Source organism: Brassica napus, chromosome C4 (genome assembly GCF_020379485.1).
Source record: "Brassica napus cultivar Da-Ae chromosome C4, Da-Ae, whole genome shotgun sequence".
Taxonomy (NCBI): domain Eukaryota; kingdom Viridiplantae; phylum Streptophyta; class Magnoliopsida; order Brassicales; family Brassicaceae; genus Brassica; species Brassica napus.
The window spans coordinates 59,854,202-59,876,850 of record NC_063447.1 but is presented as its reverse complement, the minus strand read 5'-3'; the positions used below and the strand labels follow the sequence as shown (position 1 = coordinate 59,876,850).

The window sequence follows — 22,649 nt, the reverse complement described above, 5'->3', positions numbered from 1 at the left end:
AAGTCTGAAATAAAAAAGTAATTTATAATGCAAAATAGCCTTTGAAGCCCATCACGGCCCAGTTTAAGTATCGTCTTCCTTGAGAAACTGCGTTCGCTAGAGCACTTGAATTTTCGAAGAGACCTAGAGATCCGATCCGATCCGATCCGCCATGGAAGAGAAGAAAGTAGAATCGACGAACAAGAATGTTAAGAAGGTCAATCTATTGGACCACAACTCTATCAAGCACATGCTCGACGAGTCCGTCTCCGATGTAAGCCACATATCCTCAGATTATTCACCTTACGCGTTCCTCCTCTATATTCTCCGATCTGTGGATTACGATCATCCTTTTGTCCTTTTGTGTAGATCGTTACGAGCCGTGGCTACAAGGAGGACGTGAGGCTGAGCAACATGAAGCTGATCTTAGGCGCGGTTATCATCGCGGTTGCTCTCGTTGCTCAGTTCTACAACAAGAAGTTTCCCGAGAACAGAGACTTTCTGATTGGATGCATTGCGTTATATCCTTTTTTTTTAACATCAAATCGTTGCTTTGGATTCGCTTAATGCCTTCTGCTTGATTACCATTTTGTTCTGCGGACTTAGCAGTTAAGGTTTTTAGGGATTTAGATAAATGTGACGTGGCTTGACTTCTTTGTGCTTAGGCATTGGATTTTGAAGTAAAAAAAAACATTTTCTAGTAGAGTGTGATTGGATAAGATGTGTGGCTCTTTGACTATGGTGTACGTATGTAGTGCTGAATGGGGTGATGCAGCTGATTATGTACACTAAGGAGAAGAATGCGATATTGTTCACCTATCCTCTTGAGGTTTGATTCTCTAACTGTTTAGAGTAGGAATCAATCTTGGATTGTTTGTGTCTGCTTTTTTCTATGATGCATCCACTTTAGTCCTGTGATTTAGGTGCCTAATGTACAGAGTTCCTTCACATACTGTGTCAAACTTTTACATTCCTTTTGTTTTGTAAGGAATTTGAAATTGTGTGTCTGACATGTTAAGTAGTGTATATGCGTATCTTAGGGGACCTTGGTTTTGGGCATTTGAGCTTTAGGAATAGCTGCAATTTCAATTTTTTTTTGTTTTGATTATTCAAAGTCTTGGCAATATGACTCTGGCGGTTCTTGTTTCTTTTGGTGTTTGGGATTGGTGCTGTCTTGTTCCTCAGAAACATAGTTGTTCAGCTAAATGGGTGGTTCTGGGAATGTAATGTGGGTTGTTTTCTTTCTCCTTTTCACCAGCTTGAAGATGATTACTCCTTTCATGTAGTTTGTATCAGAGAGGATAAGAGTTTTAAGAGCATATTTCATTCTCTACTTATTGGTTAGATTTGATGCGAGTAATTTGGTTAGTGGGTTTGTTTCATTCTGATACAGTCAAGACACATAAGGGTTTTAATGTTCTCTGTTTGATAGGCATGCGCACTTTCATTTGTTTTAAATGCTTAGCTTCATAATTTGCTACTATGTTCAAAAATCTTTAAAAATGGGTTGGTTGAATACGCAGGGATCGTTCACCAGCACTGGCTTGATTGTGTCTTCAAAGCTGCCGAGGTTCTCTGATGAGTACACTCTCACCATTGACAGTGCTGATCCAAAATCAATCTCAGCTGGCAAGTCAGTCCAATTCACCAAAAGTGTCACCCAATGGTCTCTCTCTCTTTCTCTGCATTACTATTTGTTCATTATAAGCTCGAGCTTATGTTGTATGTTTTTTTGTTTGTACCTTTTCAGGTTCACGAAAGAAGGAGTTCTCGTTGAGGGTTTGTTCTGGAAAGACGTGGAAGCATTAATCAAGGACTATGCAAACGAAGAACCAAAGAAGAAGAAATGATGATTATATATATTGGAGAAATTATGTTCTTAAAACTTCCCCAAATGTGTTTTAGATACTTAAACGACTTTTGTTTAGAGATGACATTAAAATATTCCCGATAATAATAATCAAAATTTTCACATGGTAGATAAGTATGGTTGACATTTCAAGCAAAAAGGAAAATACACGGTTAAATCATGATATCAGGTAGAACGGGTTTATCCAGATAAAGAAAAACCATCAATACTATTTGGATCTACAGTTGATGTATTAAAAGCGTTTTGCTGGAAAATACGGTGTCCACCAAAGATAAAACATTTCTTATGGTAATTGGTGTCAAGGAACTTGCATATTATGCCACATTCTCAAATTTCTATAAAACATGTCCCTCCACGCTTTGCTTTGTTCAATACTATCTCTCATCATACATTGCCATGTCTTTCTTAGAGAAAACTACTTCATTTAAAAGCTTTGTTGTTCATACAAGTATCATGTATCATGTATGGATAAGATTGAAGCAATGGTTTTTTTTACCCATAATGCTTTTTTTTTTATCAACTAAAAAATACAATTACAAATTACAAAATACAATTACAAATTGTTACTTTTTGGGAATTGTCCATCAAAACGTTGTCTTAGGATATGTTTTGATCTATCAAAACTTGTCACTAATATTTGTCCATCAAGAACCAAACACCTGAAAGCTTGTCCATGAATGATTTGTGGTAGACTATATGCCCTTACCAATTTTGGTTGATAAGTTGACAGACAAAAGTAGCAAAGTTTTAATGGACAAGAGTACCATTTTGTGAAAGTCGTAGATCCTTGAATGAGAAGTTTTCTCTCGAATTGATGTGTACCAAAAAAAGTAAGGCATAAAATATATTGGTGGCTATGACATGATCTCTCTTTACTTGCCAATTAATTTCATCTTGACTAGGTCTATTTTTCTTAAGAAAATGGCTAAGAGGTTTTGTGGGCTGTTAATACATCCCTTTAGAATAAAACCCAAGATATGTGACTTTAACTCTTTTTTGAAGAATAGACTTGATGATTAAGAAACCCACAATTACGAAAGCGAGAAGGCTTTGGTTTGATTTGAAATAATAATAATAAACCACAATAATTAACCAAACGGATTTCAGAGAACCGGGTCGTTACAATTACTAGTGCCATCGTAAGCTCTATAAACTTTCTAAAAGGCTTTTGATGATGTGTTAAGATTAAGATAAAGTCTTTAAGTCTTTTCGAGGCTGTGATTGAAAATTGGTACTCAGATGATGGTTTCATAGAGGGAAATGTGCACACTGGTGCTCTTGTTATTAGGCTAGGTCGTGACTCGTGAGTTGTTGGTACTTTTATGATAGTTTGATACAGACGTTGATGAGCTGAGAATATTGAGCTGAACATAGTGGGGAATAGCTCCCATTGAAACTTTGATGATGGTTTCATGGAGTAAATGAGATTATCTAATTGCTTGTTACATCCTAGAGCACCCACGTCAATGAACCCCCTTTTGGGGTTCTATCTTTTCAATTTTTTATTATTAAATTTTTTTTCTTTTTTTTTTGATTTTTTTTTTAAAAAAGAGAAAAAAAATCTAGACCAATCGCGGACCGCCACGACATGTGGGGCCCGCGCTACAGTGATGAACTTTAGGAGACAGGGGTTCATCCCAAAGAGCTTTAGGAGAGAGGGGTTCATGGGATTGAATTATTTTATTATTTTTTTTCTTGATTTCTGTGTGAACTCCCCCCATAAACCCTCAATGCGGGTGCTCTTACAACTAAGAGTATGTTCAACGCTGTAAAAGATTCTGAAAGAAAAAAAATATTAATATTATACTAATGAATTTACTTTTCAGTTTTTTTTTTTATAAAACATCACCAATATATAGGTGACACATATGTGTGTCACTGTTGGAACCGTTTCTTAAAATGTTTAGTTAAGAGCTTTTCAATTTTCTCTTTCTTAACTTTCTAATATTTTAGTTTTTTTAATCTTAGGAACTTGTGTCAAGAAACTACCGATAAACATGCTCTAAGGATGCACGTCCATGTAATTGCTTGTTTTTAAAAGTTCAAAACCAAAAAGAAAAAACGATAATCAAAACCTAACAGAAAAATAGAGATGCCTTTAAATAGTAGAGGTCTTCCTATGATTTTTTGTTTTTCTATAAGCACCGAAACAAACAAGATGAGGAAAAAAAGATAAGAGATTGTATCATTTGCAGGCCGATTGCAAAGACATGATGACGTGCTTTAAAACTCTGACGGCGCTGCTTAGGGTGCATAATCTTCTTACTGATTTGCTCAAAGATTGAGGGACCGCATATTGAAGCCACACACGTCATCCAAGCAAGCTTACATGATGTGTCCTTGTTGATGTCGCCGGCTAGATGAAGCAGCAATGACAAAAGCACGGATGGTGTCAGAGAAAGAGGATTCATCTCCAATAGCGAAGGAAGATCGACCTGAGACCAATGTCATGGGATCTTATGTCAAACTGATGATGCTTATCAGGTCTTACTATGTAAAAAAAAATCTCACTTGAGAGCAAAGCCATGATACTATGGAGAAATCATAGGTCACTACAAGAAAAAACTGATTTTAGCCACAACTTAGCTACAAATCTTTAGTGGTTAGAACATAATTTCCACAAAATTTCCACAAATGAAAATTTGTAGCTATTATGTAATTTTTTGTGGCTAATTAGCTACAAATTTTATTTTGTGGCTATTTAAGGATATTATTTTGTGGCTATTTAAGGATATCAAATCACAACTTGCTACAAAGTAAATTGTGGACATAAGTATCTATAACTATCCATGATATAATTTGGAGAATATTTTTCCACAATCGAAATCGTGGCTATTCGTAGAAACTGAATTTTTTAAACCAAACCCTAATCATACTCTAAACTCTAAATTTCATATACAATTCAAAAACTCTAAAAGATAAAATAATAAATAACAGGGGAGAAAATCCAATAGTAGTGACATATTTTTGAAAAATATATTTTTCTTTTCTTTTCTAAACTCTAAGCCCTAAGCATACTCTAAACATTTGATCATTATTCATAAAATATAAATTTTGATTATAAACTCTAAAATATATAAAAATATGTCAAGATCCAACATTTATAAAAAAAGAATAATTAAAAAATACAATTGAATATAATCAGAAAATCAAACACTTGTATATTTTCCAAATCTTAAGAAAAAACCTTAAACCTAACCCACAAACCTTATCTTAAAACATAATACGATACTCCAAAACATAATTGTAAAGATGATTCAAAATGCTAAGGTTTTAAATTTATTACTGCACTCTCTTTTATCTGTTCTTCCCCGACAAAATGATTTTGGGGATAGTTCTAAACCCTAACTGCGATTTACGAACCGAGTCCAAAAATTCAACCTAGTGACAGTGAATTTCGAGGTAAGAAATGCTGAAAACATTTATGTGTACAAAGATTTGCCTCATTTCTTCTGCAATTTGTAAAATCGACATTTCTGGTAGATTGTTGTTTCGGTCTGGTGAATGTGACATTTCTGTAGAATTTGTGGCTAAGTTCTAAACTGTATTTTGTTAGTATAAGATAAGTTTAATGTCTTTCTCTTTCTTCTTCACAGAGAGAAACTTGAGTCATTAAGTATTTTGTTATTTGGTTGTACCAATGGATTCTTCTGTTATGGAGCTAAACTGGGCAGGAACAAAACAGTGCTTGTCATGGTGATATGTAACCCCAGCACAGGACAGTTCTTGACATTACCAAGATTGAACTCAAAAGAGAATTATGGAGTGGAAATGGAAAGCTATCTTGGATATGACCCCATTGCTAAAGAGTTCAAGGTATTGTCTTTTACGTGATGATGGTAAGGAGCTCCATGTTCTGACATTAGGAACCAACAGATTGTCATGGAGGGCGGTCGAATGTTGCATCCCACACTGTTCTTCTGGTAAGTGGATTTGCATCAGTGGCGTGTTGTACTATATAGCTACAGAATCTGGGCCTTCTTCAGGAGAATCTATGGTAGTTTGTTTTGATTTGAGGTCTGAGAAGTTCAGCTCTGTGACGCTCTTGGGAGGTTTCAATAAAGCACTGCCTCATTCAACAACTATGATAAACTACAATGGCAGATTAGGTTTGCTTATGTCCTCGGAAAATTCTGGCTATGCTAGTCGATCATGTAAAAGTTTTAAGCTGTGGGTTCTTCGAGATGCTGCAACGCTTGAGTGGTCAAAGCGTGTATACGTATTATGTTGAGAATGTGGAGCTTCTTTAAGCATTTCAAATGAGATCAAGTGTAGTAGTCATTTGTAGTGTGTTTCTTTTTTTTTCCCAATCGTTTTTGTTAAAAAAATCTACCTCTTGTAGAAGATTTAACGAGGGTATGATAGACAATCTTCTAGTTACAAAATGATGTAATAGAGAGAGCACAAGTTTGCTCAAGCTTGCCAGAGAATGATGTTTGTCTAGACCCTTGTAGATGATATGATAAAGGGAAAATTAGAAAAATGAGACACTTTAATCTTAGATTTGTTCCAATAAGACTTGTAGAGGATTATTTAGGTAAATAAGATTTATATTCTCTTTAATACCATTATACCCTTATAATTAACCAAATTAACCTTAATTAAAATTTAAATTAATTCGTAATTGATTTAAATTTTAATAAAAAAAAAAGAAAAAACCACAAAAGGATTAAAAACTTGTTTACCCTAATATTTTTTCACTTCTCTTCTTCTCCGCCGTGTACCTTCAAGCCTTCAACCCTTTCAATGTCAATTTAGGGTAAGCGGAGAATCCTTATTTTTTTCATCGTAAATCATCAATTTTTTTGTCTCTAATCTCGTCTTTATCTTTCTTCTCTTTGTTCTCAGATACAATTCAGCGAATTGGGGATTTGTTCTTTGGTTTGTCAGACGGTCCTCTTCTCTCTCTACGGTTTCGTCGGACGGTATTCTTCTCTCACTACAGGTTTCGTCGGACGGTCCCTTCACAGTTTGATGTAAGATCTGGTCTAAACCACATTGCAGATCAGGCCTGACATCGAAAGGATCGAGAAATGGGTGTTACGCATTGCTTATGATGATGAGAAGAATCCTTATCTACCGAAGGTTTTCAAACAGAGCCATCTTTGGAAAATTCTTCCCTAAGGTTCTACTTCATTCTTTGCCTGAACTGTCTTTGATCTTTGCTCTGATATGTACATATAATGAGCAGAGCGCTGCTAGAGCTACTGTGCCAGGAGGTCCAAGTGTACCATGTAGTACAGCGAAGGCTGTGGAATGGGACGCTGCTTGGTCACAGAACCTTGACCTGTCGGGTTGTGCGGCTCTTGGAGTTCATGTTGCAGCTTATGAGGAAGATAAAGCCGAAGGTACCCGTCCTAAGAAGCTACAGGCAGAGAAAACTGCAGAAGGCATTGTTTGAGGATTAAACAAGGTTTATAACGAATGTTTGCATCGCACATTTCTCTTATTTTCTCAAAAGACAATACTTTATCATCTTCCGTAGGGTCAATAAGTGCCAATAAGTTGTCTCTTTAACTTTAGGAGTTTCTGAGGATGTACCTAAGTTTCTGGTGATTTTCTATTTGTTTTCCTGAATATGAATCTTTCTTCTGTTACAAAGTTTCAACTTTTTTTTTTTCTGTATGATGTATCGTTCAACTGTGTTCAGTCTAGATTTGTTTCAGTTCAGTTTTGACTTTTGAGAAATTAAGTTTTGGGAATTCATACACCTTTGAATTGTTCAAACTAGATTTTGGTTCATTTCTTCTCTATGTTCTTTAATTGGGTTTAAAAGGTCTATAAGCTAAATATATCACACAACAAACAATTAGACTTTGTGGCCCAATGGATAAGGCACTGGTCTACGATATATCACACAACCATAGATTATGGGATCGATCCCCAGCAGAGTCTCTTTTGTTTTTGTTTTTTAACGCTATCAGCCTCAACAACACGGCTCCTTGTTCAAATTGTTCCTTTTGATTTACACCAGTACGAAGAGGAAAAGATCGGAGAAAGATCGTGGGAGTAGGAGAAAAACGTGGGAGAAAATATTCTATGAGAGATTTAGGGTAGATTTAGTTTAGATTTAGGAAACATCTTTAACCAAATATGGAAGTTTCCATATTTTTCGGATTTGTCTAGAATATGTAGCCTACCTTACGCAGAACATAGTAGAGTAGATGAGAAACACATTCTTCATTAAGCGTCACATAAGGTAAAAGGCAGAACATATTATGACAAATAATATAGATAAGGTATATCATTGCGTTGTAGCTATATGTCGTTATCAAGCTGTAGGTAGATTGAAGACAATTTTCTTGATTATAACGTAACAGATTATAGTTTCGTTAGAATATATAAGAAATATTAGTTTACGCTATATACCCTGGATATATCTATGTATAAAACTTAGTATCCGATTTCTAAATTAAGTAGATTACTAGAATGTGTTTTCTAACTGTAGCTAGAAAATAAAATAAAATATGATTCAACTTTTTTCAAAAAAAAAATTAAGCATATATATTGTCATACTTATGTTTCCAATAGTCTTAATATTTTTTTACATTTTTAAAATTCAGTTTACTACTTTTCCCATAAAAGAAGGGTAAAACATGTCTAGAATTGCTAAAAATATCAGAAGTACTAAAAGGACAAATAAAAGTTGAGAGTGTCCCATTTTTCCAATTTTCCCTATGATAAATCACAAAGGTGTACGTACATCTATTTCTTGTGCTGTTTTGGTTTGTGTGGAGTAGAATCTTGAGTTACATTCTTTGAGTGTCTTTTTCACTGTCAAATCCAACAAAATATTTTTGTCATTTAGTTTATTAATTTGTGATTGATTTTAATGAAACTTTATATACGTAAAAAAATTCACAAATCATATTCAATTATTAATAGTATTTTATTGGTCAATTTAAATGAAATCATCATCATGCAATATGTATTCTTGTTCAATAGTTCATACAAACTAAGAGCAGGTCCATCGTGGCTTCTTACGCTAGGTTTCTTAGAAAAAATAGGAGAAAAATAAATGAAAAATGAAAATAAAAGAGAGGACCGGTGTTTAAATTAGGATTTTTAGGTTTGGTAAGGACCCCTACGTGGCACTCTCTTATTCGACCACAACTTAACGTGTCTCTCTCCTCCGTCGGGTTTTCTCCCGTAATCACTTTTGTTTCTCTTCCTCCTCCAAAGCTCGATCTCTCCATCTTCTCCATTGATTCTCTGTCGATATCCTTCGCTGTCCATTCTTTGTCGATTCCGAAGCCAATCGGCACTCGATTCGCTGTTTTCGTCAATGCGGTGTCGATGTCGTTTCCTCCCATGCGTTGATGCTCTGATGAAGATCAGAAGACAGAAGGAAGTTCTTCACATGAATCAGCTTCAAGAGAAACATCGAGGAAAGGATGAAAGTTATACAAGAGGCGAGATAAGTGCGAACACCCCTTTCTCTTCTCTGTAGAAAAACTGTCTGTAAAAATTAATGTCGATGATGATTTTGCATGATGATCTTGAGGAAGGTGAAATATTTTACTAGTAGATTATCGTGTGTTTGTTGGAAAAAATCGAATCTTTTGCATAGAAACCGAGTTAGTGTTGGTTGATTTTAACAAGTTATGATGATGATCTTGGGTTCCTCGGTTGATACACATGAGTTTTTATATATATCTCTGAAACATATAGCAACATGTTTATTAAATGGATGTATGTATGCCGGTTTCTTCTTCCAGCAGAGCTTATTGCTATGAACGATGTAGCAGCTTACTTCGTTGGTTTCTATTTTGAGAAGACTCCTTTGATAAAATTGTCTCCTAAGAAAACATGGGAAGGTTTCATTGGAGCATCAGTGGCAACTACAATCTATGTGTTTCTTGTAAGTAACCATACTCTATCATTTGATCCATTGAGAACACTTTCTTTTGGCTTAAGTTAAATCACACCTTTGTCTTGTGTGATAACTGTATTATGTTGCTCTCTTTGTCTGTATGGTCTCTGATCACATTTTTAGCAGGTGGAAGACAATTAGAAAGACAATTAAACATCTCTGGAGCTAAGGCTGAAGCCTATACTGAGACTTGTGTATTTTGTTGCTCTGTTTGGCTCGTGCTTCTGCAGGTCATGTTGTGAGTGCAAGTTGTGTATTCTGTTGCTCTGTTTGTCTCGTGCTTCTGTATGGTCTCTGATCAAATTTTTTGGCAGGTGCAAGTTGTGTTCCCATGTCATGTAATGAAGAAGACAAGAAGAAATGCTCATGTTCTGTTTTTTTCCTCTTCCTGCCTGAACGTAAAAGAACATGTTTTTCCTTGTCTTTATTGACTGTATCATGTGACTTGCAAGTTATAAAGCAACATGTGTTTCCTTGTCTTTATAAGTTCAAAATTTGTATGTTGTAAAGCAAGCGAGTTTGAGTTGTGTTTCAAGAACCCTTTTGAGATGTGTTTCCTTTGTTTATTTCTCTTCCGACTGTAAAAGAAAACAACATCCAAACTTTGCCATTTCTCTTACCATTTCACCTAAAACAACAAGTTCCTAAAATATTGTGTTTCACTTGCAACAAACCATTTCACCAACTCTCCTGTGCTTCTCTTACCCTTGCAACAAACCATTTCACCAAAAATTTCCCAAAATATTGTGGGAACTTGTTGGTGAAATGGTTTGTTTCGAACAACCGGAATCAAACCGAAATTCACAAGTGAATTTCGAGTTTTCATCAGATATGCCTTCAAATCTCGGGAATATAATGAGCATTCGGAGTCGAGTCCGTGATAACAAAATATATCAACAATTGAAAGCTGATTTCGTTGAGAACATCTGGCAAAATTTTGGTTGAGAACATCTAGCAAAAATTTGGAACAAATCAAGATTTCGACTAATCGGTTTTTTCTCGTTTACGATTAGTATTTGTATTTTCAATATGTTGTAATGTCTTTTTTAATATTTTTTTTATGTTTTTCATGTTATGAAATCAAATCATTCTAATTTTAGAAAAATAATTTTGTTTTTTAAGAACCTCAATGAGGTTCTACCATTGGACGAGAAAAACTTAAATTAAATTAACAAAAGTTTTAAACCTTTCAAATCACTATATTTATTACTAATTTATTGATTAGAGTCCATAAGAGGTTCTTATTGATGGAGATGGTGTAATATGCATACATAACAATCATTGTTATCATCTAGTTTAACCCCAATTATTATGGGCCACAAGGGAACTACTTTTAGCTATCAACAACAGAAAAAATTGTCCTTAACCCAAAAAAGCTTAAACTAATCGCAGAATTAAGCTAATAAATAATCATCACGCCGTACGTAATCAATCATCCATATTGCATAACCACATCTTGTTAATATTCTGTTTACATTGTCGTTTAGCAAAAGAGATCTGGCTTTACTTGATATAAATACAAATATCGTCGTCTAACTTCTGTAACACACTGTATATAATATAAAAAGGTCAAAAATCAAATATTATTCTGTGATCCCAAAAAAAAAAAAATTAATATCAACAAACAACAGAGTAGAGAGATTCTCTTATATATTGATTCCTCTCCCACTCTCTTCTTCCGACGCGTGTCCTTGCTTACTCGAATCTCCGACGAAACGAATCGAATCTTGACGACGGACGACGACGATGGAGGATCCCGATAACAAGAAGCTCAGATCAACCCCGCGGAACGCCGATGACGTCATCTCGATAGTCATGCCGTACGTAACCGACCCCAAAGACCGCGAATCCGCCTCCCTCGTCAACCGAACGTGGCTCAGAGCGGACTCGGAGACGAGAGACCACGTCACCATGGCCCTATGCTACGCCTCCGCACCCGATCGCCTCGCCCGCCGGTTCCCGAACCTGAGGTCGCTCAAGCTCAAAGGCAGGCCCGGCTCAGGAGGGTGGGCAAAGGGGCATTGGCCTAGGGCCCAAAAGATTTTTTGCATAAATAGTATTGAAAAGGGGCCCAATATTTTTAAAAAAATTGAAGATAAGGCCCGAAATTTTTAAGTTATCATATAATTATGTAAAAAAAAAAATTTTTGATTATTTTGCCAAGGGCCCAAAATTCTTTTGAGCCGGGCCTGCTCAAAGGGAAGCCTCGCGCCGCGATGTTCAACCTCATCCCCGATAATTGGGGAGGGTTCGTTACCCCCTGGGTGAACGAGATCGCCTTGTCGCTCCGGAGGATCAGGTCGGTGCATTTCAGGAGGATGATCGTGCGTGATTTGGATCTTGATGTTTTGGCGAGAGCGAGGGGGGATGAGCTCGAGGTTTTGAAGCTTGATAAGTGCTTAGGGTTCTCTACCGATGGGCTCTTGAGCGTCGTTAGACACTGCAGGTAACTAACACAAGATTACTCTTCGTAACGACGCCGTTTTTGATAAGAACAAGATTTGCTAGCTCAATTGGTTAGTTACTTGTGTAGAGAGGACCTTACGTGCTAATACTTTGCACTTTTGGAGGAGTTCAATGTTTATAATGTCGATTGGTTCTTGAGGTTTATCACATACTTTTGCAACTCTCTTTATCTTCATAACGATGCCGTTTTTATAAGAACAAGTTGACTAAGTAGAAACGTTGGTGCCTACTTGTATAAAGGACCTTGCTACACTTTACACTTGCCATTGTTATGCCTGCAACTTGAGAAAATTATCAGTTGTGGAATTAGAAACTTTGGCGGGGGGTTCTATCAAAAAAGATTGTCTCTGGGAGTTCAATGTTTATAATGTCGTTCATTGCATTAGGTGCCGTGTTTCTGGAGACTTGATTGTAAAGTATAGTAAGGAATCAAATACTATTTTCATTCCACTGGGAGTTCAATGTTTATAATCAAAGTCGTTTACATAATAGCGTTGACTTGATTATATATGTCATTTGCATAGAAAGATTGTCTCTGCGAGTTCATGTATCCTTGAATGGGTTGTCGCTGTTGTGCATATGCAATTTTATGTTGAGTTGTTTTCTCACTTGGTTCATTGTTCCGTCTGTTTTCTTTGACAGGAATATCAAAACGTTGGTGATGGAAGAGAGTTCATTTCTTGAAAAGGACGGTAACTGGCTACACGAGCTTGCCCTGCACAACACGTCTCTCGAGGTGTTAAACTTGTACATGACCGAGCTCACAAAACTCAGCCCCAGAGACTTGGAAACCATAGCTAGGAACTGCCACCGCTCTCTGGTCTCTGTCAAGGTCGGTGACGTTGAGATGCTGGAGCTAGTCCGGTTCTTTAACGCTGCTGTTAACCTTGAGGAGTTTTGTGGTGGCGCCTTTACTCCTGAAACACCTGACAAGTACATCAAACTCACTTTCCCTCCAAAGCTAAGTCGTCTGGGCCTCACTTACTTTGGAGCTAACGAAATGCCAATGATATTCCCATTCGCTGCCCAAATCCGGAAGCTGGATCTGCTCTATACGTTTCTCGAAACTAATGATCATTGTAAACTAATCAAAAAGTGTCCTAATTTGGAAGTTCTTGAGGTAACTTTTTCTTCTTTATGAACTATTTATTTTGTATGTAAAGGCTGACAAGTTCTTGGTGTGTATCTCTCAGACGAGGAATGTGATCGGAGATAAGGGTCTAGAGGTTCTTGCACAGTGCTGTAAGCAGTTGAAGCGGCTGAGGATCGAACAGGGTGCAGATGAAGAAGGGATGATGGACGAAAGATGGGGTGCAGATGAACAAGGGAATGAGGACTTGGGAGGTTTTGTCACACAGAGAGGATTAACGGCTTTGGCTAAGGGCTGCCAGGAGCTAGAATACATGGCGGTGTACGTCACAGACATAAGCAACGAGTCTCTCCGAACCATAGGCGCGTATCTGAAAAACCTCAGCGACTTCCGCCTTGTCTTGCTCGACCAGGAAGAGAGGATAAGAGATTTGCCGCTGGACAACGGAGTCAGATCCCTCTTGATCGGATGCGAGAAGCTCAGACGGTTTGCATTCTATCTCAGGCCAGGCGGCTTAACAGACGTGGGGTTAAGATACATCGGACAGTACAGTCCAAACGTGAGATGGATGCTTCTTGGCTACGTTGGTGAAACAGACGAAGGACTAATGGAATTCTCAAAAGGGTGTCCGAAGCTGCAGAAGCTGGAGATGAGAGGGTGTTGCTTCAGCGAGAGAGCAATCGCTGCAGCGGTGATGAAACTGCCTTCGCTGAGATACTTGTGGGTACAAGGGTACAGAGAATCGGTGACGGGACAAGATCTGAGGGTAATGTCTCGACCGAACTGGAACATTGAGCTGATTCAAGCAAGAAGAGTCCCGGAAGTGAACCTAGGAGATGTGAGAGAGATGGAGCATCCTGCTCATATACTGGCGTATTACTCGCTGGCTGGTCAGAGAACAGATTGTCCACCAACTGTTAGAGTCCTGAGGGAGCTATGATTGATGATCCAAAGCAGGTTTGTACATAAAAGATTTGGTCATATCTTTAGTCTTCCATGAACTGTGTAATGGATTCTTTTACTTCTTCTTCTTACTGTTGTATTGTTAGTGGTGTTGAGAGATTACATAGATTCTTGTTTGTAAGGGGGGGCCTGGGCATTACTTTTTTTCTACATTGGACTACAGTGAAATATAAGTCATGGTGTTTCTGATGTGCAGCGACTCTATTTTTTCATTTTCAATTGTGTATATGGTTTCAAGAGTTTATGTTGGTGTAGTTGTTATACCATTCAAAGGTAAAGTACATATAAGATTGATCACAAAACTTGTACTGTTTCGGGATTATTTGGATGGAGTTTAGTAACAAGAAGCACAGATAACTCCACCACATGTATCCACATCTCATCATCTGAGGCTATATTCTGGCAACAAGCATCAAGAACCACACGTTTCCATACAATCCAAGATCACCATTTTTAGCTTAGATGAATAAAGCTTATTACCCTGCCCTGCCCCTGTCATCAAAAGCAAACAAAGAACATCATATTCTCATTCACTATATGGCCTCATGTTTACAACTAATAAGAGAAAAATGCCATTACAACACCAAAGGACTTACTTTAACTTGTGGAGACCAATGGTCAAGTGCTGTCAAAGCACAAGGAACCATCAAGTTGCAAAGCTTCCCCAATTTTGGTTTCTCAACCTAACACCAAGACCAGTGCCGTCTTAAAAATTTTAATGGCCTTACGCCAAACATAAAATAGACACCCTTTTAACAAAAAAATTAGTGCATTTCTTTAAATTGGAGCAAAAAAAATTTGTGGTATTAAAAGAAAAAAATGGACCTTTAAGTGTAAATTAGGTTTTGTTGTAAAAAAATTAAGAACGGTGAAGTTTAAAAAAAATAAATATTGTCCTGTTGTATTTAAAATTGGTTTTGTTAATCATGAGCTTTTTTGTTATAAATTCACCAGCTAATTGATAATTTAACAAATTAAAATAGAATTTTCTAATTAGTAAAATAATACCAAAATTTTGTTTGGATCCATGGATCCATAGCAATTATCAATGTGGCCATAGGTTAGAGCCGGGACTGCCAAGACCAATCTTCGAAAAATTGTAGGCGGTAAAATAAATGCTTTATAGAAGATTATTGCTTAGGTGGAAGACTAGACTAATTTTTTTGAATGCTTAGACCGATTTTTTTTTTTAAAAATCATTCTATAAAAATCCTTTAGGTCCAATTTGCCGTGCCGCCTAGTCGGACAATAGTCAATACCTAAACCAATTTTTAGAACATAAAAATTTATGATTGATTTAAATGAAACTTTTATTTACATAAAAATTCACAAATTATATTCAATTTTGATAGTATTTTATTGGCCAGTTTGATGAAGTCATCTATGGATTTATATACATCATCATGCAATTTTTTTTAATAATTCACATAGCTCCATACATACATAACAATCATATAGTTTAACCCCAACTATTATGGGCCACCAGGAAACTACTTTTAGCTATCAACAACAGAAAACGTTGTCCTTAACCCCAGAAAAGTTTTAAATTAATCGCAGAATTAAGCTAATAAATAATCATCACGCCGTACGTAATCATCCATTGCATAACCACATCTTGTTAATATTCTGTTTACATAGTCGTTTAGCAAAAGAGATTGGCTTTACTTGATATAATACAAGGAAAGAATTACATTCAAATTCAAAAACAGTTTCAAGTTTTTTATAACATAATAAAACACTTTTTGCTTTCAGGGCAGTTTTGGACAAGAAACAAGAATAAACATCACATATAGACCACACCAAATTCCTAAATTACTCTTTTTTATTTCTCAATTAATTTAATATATTTCTTAACCAATAAATCCAAAAGACATTGTGAGTATCATTCTCTTTCTTCTTCGTTTTCTTTCTCTTCCATTTTTTTTGTAAAATAAAATCCACTTCTCTAGATTTGTTTTTTCAAAAATGTTACCTTAAATTATTATCTCTACTCTTTGATCTGTTTTTTGAGATATGTCAAAGCTAATGGTTGAATGGTGGTGTAATGGTGACATTGACAATAGCGGAGACGTAGGCGTCATCGACGTATAGACGATGGCGGAGAAGTAGAAGAAGGCGGAGACATAGATAATGACAGAGATGTAGATGCCATCGACGTATATGATAGAGATGGCTGCGGAGACGTAAACAACAGAGTGTTGAAATCAAAGAGAATAAAAAAATGGATACAGCTGAAACAGAACAGTTTTGAAATGGTTTGCAGGTTTTAGAATTGTAGACTTGTAGTCATAGACTCGTGGGTCGAAACCATACAAGTTCTACTTGAGCCATGTCTTCTTATTCTTCGGCTGCTTCGTCTTCGTCCTTGGATCAAGAATGGAGGAGAGCATGAAGAAGACGGTGACAAAGACACCGTCGTTGTTAACTTCAAAATTTGAGACTCGTATATTTCACTTCTCATGAATATATCTAGAATTTTCATTGTTTTGTGTAACTCTAAAATGAGCTTGTTGTTATACATGTACACATGTATATTATCACAATTGTTCTACAAATGGATGCTATAATTATCTGTGTACACATGTTTGTTCATTGTCCACATGTACGCAAAAGTTATAAGATGTTAACTATTAACTAGATTTTTACCCGCGCTTCAAAAGCGCGGATTTTGTTTGGGTTATAAATAAAGTTGGATATGAATTAGTATTTTAGGTATTTTTCGTCTTTCGGTCGGGTACTTTCAATTTTTTTTTTGCTCCTAAATATCCAAACTGAGCTAGACTATTACGTACTCAAATTACATGTATTTTAGGGTTATTTGAATTATGGACTCGTATTGACTCGATTCCAAAAGGAATCAAACTGAACTATAACCGAAAATATTTCAAATACCTAATTGGATCCAAATGTCGAGGACTCGAAGAATTCAGATTAAAAAAAAATTACCCGACCTAAACCGAAAACCGAATGAGTATTCTAAGATATCCAAATGTAAATATATATTAGTTATATTTTAAAATTAGGTCGGTTCAGGTAGTACAAACATGACAAACATGTTTCAGATACATTGGTTATTTGGTTATTTTCAGGTTCATATACATTAGAACCGAACATATCCGTATCTGGGAGGACCGACTCGAACCCTACCCAAGAACTCAAAAATTCTAATACCCTAAAGAACTGACTCGTACCCAAATGGGTACCTGAATGCTCATTCATACACTTAGGCCTGGACGTTTGAGTCTTTGGGTTGGGTTTGGTCCAATTTTTTTCGGGTCTGGGTCCTTCGGATCCTAGAAATTTGAATCTAATAGGTATTCATAAATTTTTTCGGGTTTGGGTCAGTTCTTAGCACAAGATACGCATATTTAAGGTTGAATATTAAGATCTGATATGATTTTTTAGTTGGAGGAATAAGGAATATTATTGGAATATAAATTCTACACGATAATGTTTATCCAGTTAAAGTAGGTAACATAATTTTTTTGCACGGAAAATTATCATGTATTGTAGTTAATACGAAACTTGTAGATCAAGTATTCTAAGATTTCGGTTTTTATGTATTTAAAATTGTATCGAACAGATTGTTTCGAAAATCTATTCAGTTAAAGTAGGTTAGAAAAATTTATGCTAGCAAATTAATAACTTATGGTCGTTAATACTAAATTTGAAAATATTATAACTATATATAGTTAGGATAATGGTTATTATAAACTTGATCCGATTTCTTAAAAACAGACTTTAACTTTGATAGATAAGAATGAATTAATAAAGAACGAACTTCTCAGATTAAGAACGAACTAAGAACCCTCTCAAAGAAGAGACTTGGTATAAGCACTAATACTTTGCCATATTAGATTGATTCAAAATGATACAGTATTTTACCAGATAAGTTTTATTCAAAATGATACAGTATATGTAATGTTATGCTCTGAATCATTTTGGCAGATTGAGAATGAATGTGTTGTTTCATCGAGGTTAGGGTATGATCTGGTCTTTCAATTGAATGAAGGCATTGCTATTTGGCGTTTGGGTCTAAGAGAGGAATACATGTGATATGATTATTGTACAGATAACTGTCATCAACATGAGCAGGACTCAATGAATAAACTATATAGTGTATAGTGTCTTGTGTATAACATGTATCGTGTTTTATATTATCGTGTAAAACATGTTTTGGTCTATCAAATATAAAGTTGTTATACTACTGGTTTAGATAAGGCGTAATAAATATAGTTAGCTAAACATAAGGTTATATTTTGTTATTGGGCTAATAGATGGTAAAACCAAATAATTGTTACTTAAATGAAAGGGTGCAGTAACCTTGTATAAGTAGATTTTTTTAGAATGGTTCTCTTTTAATAGAATAGATAATAGATAGATAATGGAAAATAAATCACCCACATGTACGCAAAAGTTATAAGACGTTAACTATTAATAATGGAAAATAAATCACTCTGATACAAATATCGTCGTCTAACTTCAGTAACACACTGTATAATATAAAGGTCAAAAATCAAATATTATTTTGTGTGCCCACTAGATCCCAAAATAAAATAAAATAAAATATTATCAACAAACAACAGAGTAGAGAGATTCTCTTATATTGATTCCTCTCCCAATCTCTTCTTCCGACGCGTGTCCTTGCTTACTCGAATCTCTGCCTTCTTCTTCTTCCTCCTCCTCCTCCTTTCAATCCGTTGCTCGACGAAACGAATCGAATCTTGACGATGGAGGATCCCGATACCAAGAAGCTTCGATCAACCCCGCGGAACGCCGATGACGTCATCTCGCTAGTCATGCCTTACTTAACCGACCCCAAAGACCGCGAATCCGCCTCCCTCGTCAACCGAACGTGGCTCAGAGCGGACTCCGAGACGAGATACCACGTCACCATGGCCCTATGCTACGCCTCCGCACCCGATCGTCTCAGCGCTCGGTTCCCGAACCTGAGGTCGCTCAAGCTCAAAGGGAAGCCCCGCGCCGCGATGTTCAACCTCATCCCGGAGAATTGGGGAGGGTTTGTTACCCCCTGGGTGAACGAGATCGCCTTGTCGCTGCGGAGGATCAGGTCCGTGCATTTCAGGAGGATGATCGTTAACGACTTGGATCTTGATGTTTTGGCGAGAGCGAGGGGGGATGAGCTCGAGGCTCTGAAGCTTGATAAGTGCTTGGGGTTCTCTAGCGATGGGCTCTTGAGCGTCGTTAGACACTGCAGGTAACTAACACAAGATTACTCTTCGTAACGACGCCGTTTTTGATAAGAACAAGATTTGCTGCGTTTTAGGTCTTTACAAAAGAATTGTATAGTTAAAAAGAGTGATTCTCTAGCTCAATTGGTTAGTTACCTTACGTTACTTGATTTGTTACTTCACTTTGCACTTTTGTTTATGTATGAGATTGATTTGATTGATTATTTGTCATCTTCAGAGAGATTGTCTCTGCGGAGTGGGAGTTTAGGGTCTATTAATCTCCTTCTCTGCATTTAGGTGCCGTGTTTATAAAGACTTGATTATAAAGTGTATATAATAAGGAATCAAATACTATTTTCATTCCATTGGGAGTTCATGTTTATAATCTAGTCGTTTACGTAATAGTGTTGACTTGATTATATATGGCATCTGCATAGAAAGATTGTCTCTTGAGGTTTATCACATAATTTTGCATCTCTCTTTATCTTCATAACGACGCCGCTTGATAATAACAAGATTGCTGCATTTTGGGTGTTTACTTTTACAAAGAATCGTATCTTAAAGATTGTTTCTTTAGTTCAATTGGTTAAGTAGAAACTTTGATGCCTACTTGTATAAAGGACCTCCTTACTTTACACTTGTGATGATTATAAATAGATTGCAGAATTATTCAACCGACTTTTACCTCTTAACCTTACTTTATTTGGTTTCCTGCTTTACTTTGCACTTTTGTTTATGTCTGATTAGCAAAAACGATCGATTGATTATGTCTGTTATCTGCAGAAAGATTGCCTCTATGTGTTCATTTTAACGAACTTGTTCTTGCATTAGGTCCCATGTTTAAAAAGACGTGATTATAAAGTCTGGTAAGGAAATCAATACTTGGTATATGCAGTTTACAAAATAGTATTGACTTGGTTGATGTTGTGTATATGCAGTTTAAATTGAAAATCCAATATATCTGCCCTCTGCAGAAATGTTATCTCAGGGAGTTCATGTTCATTAATCTCGTTCTTGCATTAAGACTTGATTATAATGTGTAGTAAGGAATCATTACTATTTCCATTCCATGGGAGTTCATATTTATGATCAAGTCGTTTACAAAATAGTATTGGCTTGGTTGTTGCTGTTGTATATATGCAGTTTAAGTTGAAAATTCTAATTTATCTTGAGTTGTTTTCTCACTTTCTTCATGGTTCTGTATGTTGTCTGTGACAGGAAAATCAAAACGTTGGTGATGGACGACAGTTCTTTCCTTGAAAAGGATGGTAAATGGCTACACGAGCTTGCCCTGCACAACACGTCTCTCGAGGTGTTAAACTTCTACATGACTGAGTTTACAAAAATCAGCCCCAAAGACTTGGAAACCATAGCTAGGAACTGCCACCGCTCTCTGGTTTCTGTCAAGGTCGGTGACATTGAGATGCTGGAGCTAGTCGGGTTCTTTAACGCTGCTGTTAACCTCGAGGAGTTTCGCGGTGGCGCCTTGGATGAGGATCCAGAAACGCCTGAGAAGTACTTGAAACTGACTTTCCCTCCAAAGCTAACTCGTCTGGGCCTCCCTTACTTGGGAGCTAACGAAATGCCGATACTGTTTCCATTCGCTGCTCAACTCCGGAAGCTGGATCTGCTCTATGCGTTTCTCGAAACTAATGATCATTGTAAACTAATCCAAAAGTGTTCTAATCTGGAAGTTCTTGAGGTAACTTTTTCTTCTTTGTGAACTATTATGTATGTAAAGGCTGACAAGTTCTTGGTGTATATCTCAGACGAGGAATGTAATAGGAGACAACGGTCTAGAGGTTCTTGCAAAGTACTGTAAGAAGTTAAAGCGGCTGAGGATCGAACGGGGTGCCGATGAAGAAGAGATGGATGACGAAAGACGAGGTGCAGATGAAGATGGGAATGAGGACTTGGGATATTTAGTCACACAGAGAGGACTAACGGCTTTGGCTCACGGCTGCAAGGAGCTAGAGTACATGGCGGTGTACGTGACAGACATAACCAACGAGTGTCTCCGAACCATAGGCGCGTATCTGAAAAACCTCCGCGACTTCCGCCTTGTCTTGCTCGACCAGGAAGAGAGAATAGTAGCAGATTTGCCGCTGGATAGTGGTGTCAGATCACTCTTGATGGGATGCGAGAAACTCAGACGGTTCGCGTTCTATCTCAGGCCAGGCGGCTTGACGGACGTGGGGTTAGGCTACGTAGGACAGTATAGTCCAAACGTGAGATGGATGCTTCTCGGTAAAGTTGGTGAGACAGACAAAGGATTGGTGGAGTTCTCGAGAGAAGGGTGTTGTCCGAAGCTGCAGAAGCTGGAGATGAGAGGGTGTTGCTTCAGCGAGAGAGCGATCGCTGCAGCGGTGATGGAGCTGCCTTCGCTGAGATACCTGTGGGTGCAAGGGTACAGAGCTTCAGAGACAGGGCAAGATCTGAGGGTAATGTCTAGACCGTACTGGAACATAGAGCTGATTCAAGCAAGAAGAGTCCCGGAAGTGGATGAAATGGGAGAGGTAAGTGAGGTGGAGCATCCTGCTCATATACTAGCGTATTACTCGCTGGCTGGTCAGAGAACAGATTGTCCACCAACTGTTAGAGTCCTGAGGGAGCTATGATTGAGATGATACAAAGCAGGTTTGTACATAAAAGATTTGGTCATATCTTTAGTCTTCCATGAACTGTGTAATGGATTCTTTTACTTCTTCTTACTGTTGTATTGTCAGTGGTTTTGAGAGATTACATAGATTCTTGTTTGTAAGGGGGGGCCTGGGCATTACTTTTTTTTTGAGACAATTAGGTGAAAATCCAAAAAGAAGTTGCAAATTAGCTAAGTACCTATAACAGTAATAGTTTGATTATTACTGTAGCACAAGGAGACATGAAATTACATGAAGATCCCTAGCACTATGTTTTGGTGTGGAGAGAGGAGTAGGCTTTATTTGGTATCCGACAGTTGGCAATATATTTTGATAATCTTTAAGATATGAAATATATTTACTAAATGATAAACGTATTCTCTCTAGATATTTATTTTTCCGTTCACTAGAACATATTTTTATTTTTTTTACCGTAAAAGCTTTTTTTTTTTTTTGTCAGCTACTGTAAAAGCTTGCTGCCATTTGTTCTTTCTTTTGTTTTTTACTATATTTTGCTATGATCTTGTTCATAGATTGATGGTTTTCTCTGATGGTTTTCTATGACTTGTTTAAGCAA

General features: G+C 36.9%; 4 protein-coding genes and 1 long non-coding RNA gene across 8 annotated transcripts; all 5 read left to right on the top strand.

The window, feature by feature from the left end:
• The first annotated feature begins 13 nt into the window (after nucleotides 1–13).
• LOC106391567 (signal peptidase complex subunit 2) lies at nucleotides 14–1,953 on the top strand. Its single transcript, XM_013832248.2, has 5 exons — nucleotides 14–253; nucleotides 349–500; nucleotides 727–808; nucleotides 1,503–1,645; nucleotides 1,730–1,953. The coding sequence occupies exons 1-5, from the start codon at nucleotides 152–154 to the stop codon at nucleotides 1,827–1,829; spliced, it is 579 nt and encodes a 192-aa protein (XP_013687702.1). The 5' UTR covers nucleotides 14–151; the 3' UTR covers nucleotides 1,830–1,953.
• Nucleotides 1,954–5,164: 3,211 nt separating this feature from the next.
• On the top strand, nucleotides 5,165–7,468 carry LOC125585673 (asparagine synthetase [glutamine-hydrolyzing] 3-like). 2 transcript variants are annotated; one of them, XR_007322664.1, is made up of 3 exons: nucleotides 5,165–6,608; nucleotides 6,698–6,974; nucleotides 7,041–7,468. XR_007322664.1 is itself a non-coding variant. In XM_048755165.1 (2 exons), the coding sequence occupies exons 1-2, from the start codon at nucleotides 6,903–6,905 to the stop codon at nucleotides 7,248–7,250; spliced, it is 282 nt and encodes a 93-aa protein (XP_048611122.1). In that variant the 5' UTR covers nucleotides 6,732–6,902; the 3' UTR covers nucleotides 7,251–7,468. The 2 variants fall into 2 exon arrangements, 1 of the variants encoding a protein (XP_048611122.1); XM_048755165.1 differs by lacking the exon at nucleotides 5,165–6,608 and having other exon boundaries at nucleotides 6,732–6,974.
• Nucleotides 7,469–8,976: 1,508 nt separating this feature from the next.
• Nucleotides 8,977–10,288, top strand: LOC106394688. 3 transcript variants are annotated; one of them, XR_001278957.3, is made up of 4 exons: nucleotides 8,977–9,270; nucleotides 9,571–9,710; nucleotides 9,849–9,960; nucleotides 10,037–10,288. It is a non-coding gene; the product is annotated as an uncharacterized LOC106394688 (long non-coding RNA). The 3 variants fall into 3 exon arrangements; XR_001278956.3 differs by having other exon boundaries at nucleotides 8,978–9,270; nucleotides 9,568–9,710; XR_001278955.3 differs by having other exon boundaries at nucleotides 8,984–9,710.
• A 978-nt stretch (nucleotides 10,289–11,266) lies between these two features.
• LOC106391565 (coronatine-insensitive protein 1) lies at nucleotides 11,267–14,430 on the top strand. Its single transcript, XM_013832246.3, has 4 exons — nucleotides 11,267–11,709; nucleotides 11,922–12,168; nucleotides 12,831–13,308; nucleotides 13,382–14,430. The coding sequence occupies exons 1-4, from the start codon at nucleotides 11,469–11,471 to the stop codon at nucleotides 14,216–14,218; spliced, it is 1,803 nt and encodes a 600-aa protein (XP_013687700.1). The 5' UTR covers nucleotides 11,267–11,468; the 3' UTR covers nucleotides 14,219–14,430.
• Nucleotides 14,431–18,793: 4,363 nt separating this feature from the next.
• On the top strand, nucleotides 18,794–22,262 carry LOC106391564 (coronatine-insensitive protein 1). The gene is made up of 3 exons (XM_013832245.3): nucleotides 18,794–19,459; nucleotides 20,652–21,135; nucleotides 21,203–22,262. Exons 1-3 carry the CDS (start codon nucleotides 18,972–18,974, stop codon nucleotides 22,049–22,051), a joined length of 1,821 nt encoding a protein of 606 aa, XP_013687699.2. The 5' UTR covers nucleotides 18,794–18,971; the 3' UTR covers nucleotides 22,052–22,262.
• The last annotated feature ends 387 nt before the right edge of the window (nucleotides 22,263–22,649 follow it).

Excerpts from the sequence above, each read along its gene's own strand:
- LOC106391567 (XM_013832248.2), top strand. The coding sequence starts at position 152 with ATGGAAGAGAAGAAAGTAGAATCGACGAACAAGAATGTTAAGAAGGTC. Across the intron at positions 501-726 it reads CTGATTGGATGCATTGCGTT|GTATGTAGTGCTGAATGGGG; the intron begins ATATCCTTTTTT and ends ACTATGGTGTAC. Across the intron at positions 1,646-1,729 it reads ACCAAAAGTGTCACCCAATG|GTTCACGAAAGAAGGAGTTC; the intron begins GTCTCTCTCTCT and ends GTACCTTTTCAG.
- LOC125585673 (XM_048755165.1), top strand. The coding sequence starts at position 6,903 with ATGATGATGAGAAGAATCCTTATCTACCGAAGGTTTTCAAACAGAGCC. Across the intron at positions 6,975-7,040 it reads TTGGAAAATTCTTCCCTAAG|AGCGCTGCTAGAGCTACTGT; the intron begins GTTCTACTTCAT and ends TATAATGAGCAG.
- LOC106391565 (XM_013832246.3), top strand. The coding sequence starts at position 11,469 with ATGGAGGATCCCGATAACAAGAAGCTCAGATCAACCCCGCGGAACGCC. Across the intron at positions 11,710-11,921 it reads GAGGTCGCTCAAGCTCAAAG|GGAAGCCTCGCGCCGCGATG; the intron begins GCAGGCCCGGCT and ends GCCTGCTCAAAG. Across the intron at positions 12,169-12,830 it reads AGCGTCGTTAGACACTGCAG|GAATATCAAAACGTTGGTGA; the intron begins GTAACTAACACA and ends TTTCTTTGACAG.
- LOC106391564 (XM_013832245.3), top strand. The coding sequence starts at position 18,972 with ATGGAGGATCCCGATACCAAGAAGCTTCGATCAACCCCGCGGAACGCC. Across the intron at positions 19,460-20,651 it reads AGCGTCGTTAGACACTGCAG|GAAAATCAAAACGTTGGTGA; the intron begins GTAACTAACACA and ends TGTCTGTGACAG. Across the intron at positions 21,136-21,202 it reads CTAATCTGGAAGTTCTTGAG|ACGAGGAATGTAATAGGAGA; the intron begins GTAACTTTTTCT and ends TGTATATCTCAG.